The sequence below is a fragment of the Onychostoma macrolepis genome, chromosome 13, assembly GCF_012432095.1.
Source record: "Onychostoma macrolepis isolate SWU-2019 chromosome 13, ASM1243209v1, whole genome shotgun sequence".
NCBI lineage: Eukaryota > Metazoa > Chordata > Actinopteri > Cypriniformes > Cyprinidae > Onychostoma > Onychostoma macrolepis.
The window spans coordinates 27667783-27673894 of record NC_081167.1 but is presented as its reverse complement, the minus strand read 5'-3'; the positions used below and the strand labels follow the sequence as shown (position 1 = coordinate 27673894).

The 6112-nt window shown below is 35.7% G+C and overlaps 1 protein-coding gene across 1 annotated transcript; it reads right to left on the bottom strand.

The window, feature by feature from the left end:
• Positions 1 to 445: 445 nt before the first annotated feature.
• On the bottom strand, positions 446 to 5773 carry syf2 (SYF2 pre-mRNA-splicing factor). The gene is made up of 7 exons (XM_058795938.1): positions 5697 to 5773; positions 5300 to 5398; positions 4299 to 4424; positions 3538 to 3655; positions 3189 to 3279; positions 1734 to 1832; positions 446 to 860 (listed from the first exon to the last, which is right to left on the bottom strand). The coding sequence occupies exons 1-7, from the start codon at positions 5712 to 5714 to the stop codon at positions 695 to 697; spliced, it is 717 nt and encodes a 238-aa protein (XP_058651921.1). The 5' UTR covers positions 5715 to 5773; the 3' UTR covers positions 446 to 694.
• Positions 5774 to 6112: the final 339 nt, after the last annotated feature.

Genomic DNA, 6112 nt, shown 5'->3' with positions numbered 1-6112 from the left:
GTACCCCATGGTGCATCTCTGAACTCTAATGCCTTCAAGTCTACTACATCATAACCTTGCCGTTGTCTATAACTAAACTATTGTCTACTAACTATTCTCTACAATTACTACTAACTGAATACCATACAGTATATACTGTATACTGCCAAGTACTGCGATTTAAACAGTAAGCAGTAAGTTAAACTGTGAGGCATTGTTTCATCACAAATGTTTCAAACAGTATGTTTTCACATGACCATCACTTTGCATGAGAGTGCTGTCCAGATACCAATTTGGAAATAAAAATGTTTTTCATTTTAAATTTGATTTTGCGTTAAACAACAACAAAACACTTTCCAGTCACATCTGTTAACCAACCAGAATCAACGATGCATCAATGCTGTGGCATAATCTCGCTTGGACTACTTAATAAGGCACTGTGAAGTCAACTGTTTTTCATATCAATTTTGTTTTATTGAAGTTGATGTCAACTGCTGAGGAAATGAACGAATTTACTCAGTAAAACATTGACACTGCAGGCAAATATTTGTGCCTGAAATACAAAGATTAAATTTGTTAAGAAAAAAAAAAAAAAGTCACAAAGACCACTACAGAAAAGAACAATCTCAAAGGAGCATTTCTTAAAAATATTTGTACATGATTTCTGGTTGCTTGGCGGATGGAGGGGTGGAATCCATAGTAACGGTCTCCATAGTTACACGGCTGTTCCTCTCTCCAGGTTCTGTTTGATCTCTGCGGTGTATTTGCCGTAGAAACGTTCAGCCTTCTTGTTGAATTTAGCATTTCTCTCGTTGATATAATCGATGTCAGCGTCGTCGTTGTAGGCCCTGCGGCGACTGTATTTCGCGCGCTTTTCAATCCTAAACACACAAGGAGACATTTATGGAGATTACACATGCAAGAAAGAATGTTTAATGCAAGAAATAAAACACAGTAAAACCTAGTTAAAAATAATCCTGGAAACTGTTTTCCAAGAAAAACACAAGACATTTTATCAACCAAAATAAAGTAGACTAAGACTATATTTATTATTTTATTTAAATAAAAAACAAAGCTAATAAAAATGACAAACAAAAAGTTAATTAAAAAATACAATTAAAATTGAAAACTTAAAAGCTATTTCAAATAATTCATAAATGTGATAAATGATAGTAAAATGACACTGACTTTAGGAAACATTATGGTCAAATACAGCACATAAAAATCACCACATCACTCACAATATTGCCAGCAAAATCAGGCAAACACCACACACCAACTATATTACCCAGCTGTACTCCTCAGCCATTCATTTCCCAGTTTGATGCTTCAACAGACAATGTCAGTTTTCAAAGTCCATCAAAGAGACACACATGCCCCCCACATACACACAGACAGTTCTTCAAAAATCTTCAAAGCGTGTTTGTGCGTCACGATCTGGCAGCCATAGCCCTGTCTAATGTCTCTCAGAAGCTAAAAGCAGCTCCTCCAAAATAGAAGAATGCCGTCTCGCACATAAACAAACCCTCGCTAGCGCACACATCCATGCGAGACAGGCACGCAACGGCACAAACACATCTGGAGCGAGGAACAAACACAGGAGGCCGTGCTCTCAGAGCGCTCTAAAATTGGCTGCAACATCACATTCAGAAGAGCCGCTATCTGCACTAAATATGATGGAGAAACGCTGAGGTGTGCGATTAGATCTGAACATCTAACAGATTCCCTGCGTGAACACAAACACAGATTCTTACTGTTTCTCCACGTCATCCACCATGCGGTCGATGCTCTCCTTAGACGGGACGTGAGTGCCATGAATCAGACTGTTGGAGGTGGGGTGGAAATCTTCTCCACTAGGAGCAAAAGAGACAATCATCAGCTTTTTTATATAGAGTGTTTTATTTATTTATCATTACACAAGTAGAATTTGATTTTTGCACTTCATTTAGGCTTTATTTCTTATCATAATCATAGAAACACTGATTTGTGAATCAAATACACGACCGGTCAAAAGTTTTAGAACAGTAAGATTTTTAATGTGTTTTAAAGAAGTCTCTTCTGCTCACCAAGGCTGCATTTATTTGATCCAGTACAGAAAAAAACAACAACTGTAAAATTGAAATATTTTTACTATTTAAAGTAACTGTTTTCCATTTTAATATATTTTAAAATGTAATTTATTCCTGTGATTTCAAAGCTGAATTTTTAGCATCATTACTCCAGTCACATGATCCTTCAGAAATCATTGTAATAATCAGATTTTCTGCTCAAAAAACATTTTATTATTATTATTATGTTGAAAACAGCCAAGTTTTCAGGTTTCTTTGATAAATAGAAAGTTCAGAAGAACAGCATTTATCTGAAATAAAAAAGTTTTGTGACATTACAAATGTCTTTATCATCACTTTTGATCAATTTAAAGCATCCTTGCTAAATAAAAGTATTAATTTCTATAATTTCTTTACCAAAAGAAAAAAGATAATGACTCCAAGCTTTTGAACGGTATAATGTTACAAAAGCTTTTTATTTCAGATAAATGCTGATCTTTGGATCTATTCATCGAAAGAATCCAGAAAAAAAAATTACTCAACTGTTAATAAATATTGATAATAATAATAATAATAATAAACGTTTCTTGAACAGCAAATCAGCATATTAGAATGATTTCCGAAGGATCATGTGACTGGAAATTAAGCTTTGCATCACAGGAATAAATTAGATTAAAATATTCTAATAGAGAACAGTTATTTTAAATTATAATATTATTTCACAATATTACTGTATTTTTGATTAAAAAAAATGTAGTCTTAGTAAACATAAGAGATTTTTTTTTTATTTTACAGATCCCAAACTTTGTAACAGAAAAAAATAAAAACTAGGAAAAGAAATGAACACTTATTTTACACAATATTTGTTAAAACATCATTGTCTCAAATTCAAAAATTATCATTGGAGACCAAAATTGGTCTCTATTTTCATTTTCCCTTTAAATATCTATCTTCACTAGGAACGTTATAATCGCTATTTATACTATTAGACAGAAAATCTTCATATGACAAAATAAAAAGTCATTGCTCAGGCAGTCTCACATACAGGAACTACTGATAATGGCTGTTTCCAGTATCAGTCCATAGTCTTGTATTAAAAACAGCCAGCTCCACTAGCGTGTGTATCTTTTTGAAGTAGAATGAGTATAAATAAAGTCTCACCACTCCTCTCTCTGTCTCTCATAGTTGTCCATATCTGGCTTGATCTGCTTCGTCAGTCTCTGGTACTGTCTCAGCTGGGCCTCAGCATAGCCTACACACACACACACACAGGCAGAGATGAATACAAACACATATCCATCTGTGGGGGTCTGAGAGGGGAAAGGGACTCTTACAGGGAGAAGCAGAAGGAAAATGATAATAATTACCAGAACCAATGATAACCAGGCGTGAAACACAAGCTCTGCATGTTTTCATTTTCACATGTTTATCATCCCACATGGCAGCCACATTCCCTCTCACTCTCAGCCAATCAGTGAGGCTCCTCATTAACCTGACGAGTGTTTCATACCTGAGAATCCTGGGTCTGGGTTTTTCTTCTTTTTCTTTCGCTCCCATCTCTCTGCATCTTCAGCGCTGATCTCCAGGAGCTTTACACGGTCGTAGTCCTCACCTTGCTCTGCACACTCCTGACAAACAAACAACTCACAGCTTCACATACTCCTCCTCACAAGCCACAGAATCAGAATAAGTGCTTGACTGATACGGGGCTTTTAATGGCCGATACTGGCACATAGAGAGCAGAGAGGCCAAATGACAGCAAATACACTACAGTTTAAAGGGTTGGGCTCTAAAATTAATACTTTTATTCAGCAAAGATGCATTAAATTAATGTTGGAAATAACAACTATTACAAATAAATGCTGTTCTTTTGAGCTTTCTATTTATCAAAGAATCCTGAAAAAAAAAAAAAAGGTTTCCATATGAAGCAGCACAACTGTTTTTAACAACAAAGACTGGAGTAATGATGCTGAAAACTCAGTTTTGCATCACAGGAATAAATTACATTGTAAAATATATTCAAATATAAAAGTTATTCTAGCTGACGACTTCTGACCCCAAACATTTGAACAATTATGTACAGAAAAAAAACAAAACATGACTTTTTAAACAGTACAACTTAAATACAACTTTTAAAGCAGTGTGTCAGCTTTGTGAGTTTGGTCACTATGTGTGTCCATTCACAAACAGCATGTAGTGTTTGTGTTATCATTATTTTTGCAACTCTGTTTGGTGGAGTAGAAACAACAGGCTTAAAACCTGATACTGTACCTTCTTCTTTTGGTCCACCAGGAGTTCATACTCCAGACGGGCTTTCTTGGCCTCCCAGTTTGACGGCAGCTTCAGCCTCTTGTCCTCCTCCGCCACCTCCTGATGATTCAGCTTACGAGCCTCATTCTATCAACAGAACGCAATCACATTTCATACACATGTTAATAGAGCAGATTCTATTGTGCTGTGTGTCAATGGCTTGCAATGTCAGCACAGAGTTTGCTTTAAGTCTACACCAACTACGCTAAAGGTCCTTTCACATGACGTATATCAAGGATTCATTCAACACATGGCTCAGCACAAATGTCATGTCTTCCTCTTAAGGCAAGATACCACAGGGGAATAGGGTAAAGCAACATAGCCCAAAATCTCAAATTTGAGCAGTGTATGAATAAAAAGTCTGCTAATGTCTCAAATGTCTTTGAGGGACCCCCTCGAAAATGACATGATCATCTCAAGGGGAAATCCCTTTAATAAATTTGAAAAAAAAAAACAATGGTTTGCTTGTACAGTCTTGTCTTAAAATCCAAACACAAGTGGCCACAGCAGAAGAATGTTACTACCAGGTGAAAAATCAGATCTCATCTTACCATTTGTGATGCATCCTCTTTTTTTACCCAGATACGTCCTGGACAGGTTTTCTAAATCGCCTGAAATGTCTGGGTTTTGGCTTTGTTTTCCTATTGTTTTCATTCTTGCTAAAGGAAAGCGCAATGTGACCAATTGCATGCTTTATTGTACATAACCAACCAATCGTGGTAATTGTGAGAAAGTGGGTTCTACGGAGTACAGTGAAAGCAACGTAAATACACATTCATATAATGTAGGAGGACTGTAGAGAGCATGTCCATATGAAAACGAAGCCAAAACCCAGACATTTGGACATCATGTCACTCAGGATAGATGTTAATACCAGGGCATTAATAAACTGGGTATTAGTTTCAATAAATAATCTGGGCTCATGGATTCCACTGATGTGAGGTAAACTGTGCAGTAGTTACCCTCTTGAAATGAAGCTCTCTGAACTTTCTGAGTCTCTCGACTCTCTTCTGTGCTGCTGGAGTGTCTGTGGTTTCCTCTTCATTGCTGGGAGCAACAACCTGCACAGTGAATGTACCGCATACAAGGCTTAATAATGCCATTTCAGTGATAGCTGAAACATAATCAGTACAGTGAAATCTCACACGCCACGTTTAGCAAACCAAATCAACAACATTAATCACACAGAGACTGATGTTAGCATCTTTAGCTACGGCTATAAGAACAGCGTTCTGAAAAAACGACACGCTAAAACGATCATTTCACGAGTAATGTTTGCTAATCAAAAATAATATATAATATATAAACCATAAAGGCACCTGTTAGCTTAACTCTTAAAGTTAATGTTCGTTTGTTTACCTCTGCGCTAGACGCCATTGCTTCTTTCAAAGAGGAAGTGCGTCACGCATCTCAGTTCGACTGCGCTCTAATGATCTAATATGTAGTTCCGTTGTCTTATAACTTTCCTTGCCATATTAGTAAGACAGCAAATAATAATAAATAGCAATAATAAAAATATGATAGATTTTTGAAACAGTATTTTTTTATTCCGTTTGTTGAGTTTCATTTGCTTCCATCAACTTATCAATATTTCTGTTTAATTTTATTATTAACTTTTTTTTATTATACACATACAATTCATTATTATATTTATTAATAAAATGACATGCATATTTGTATTTATTTAATTTATTCGTTTGTTTTGCTAATGTCTGTTTTTTCTTCTTGTTTGTTACATGTGAAATCTTCTGAAGATACTGAAAGTGTTTGTATAC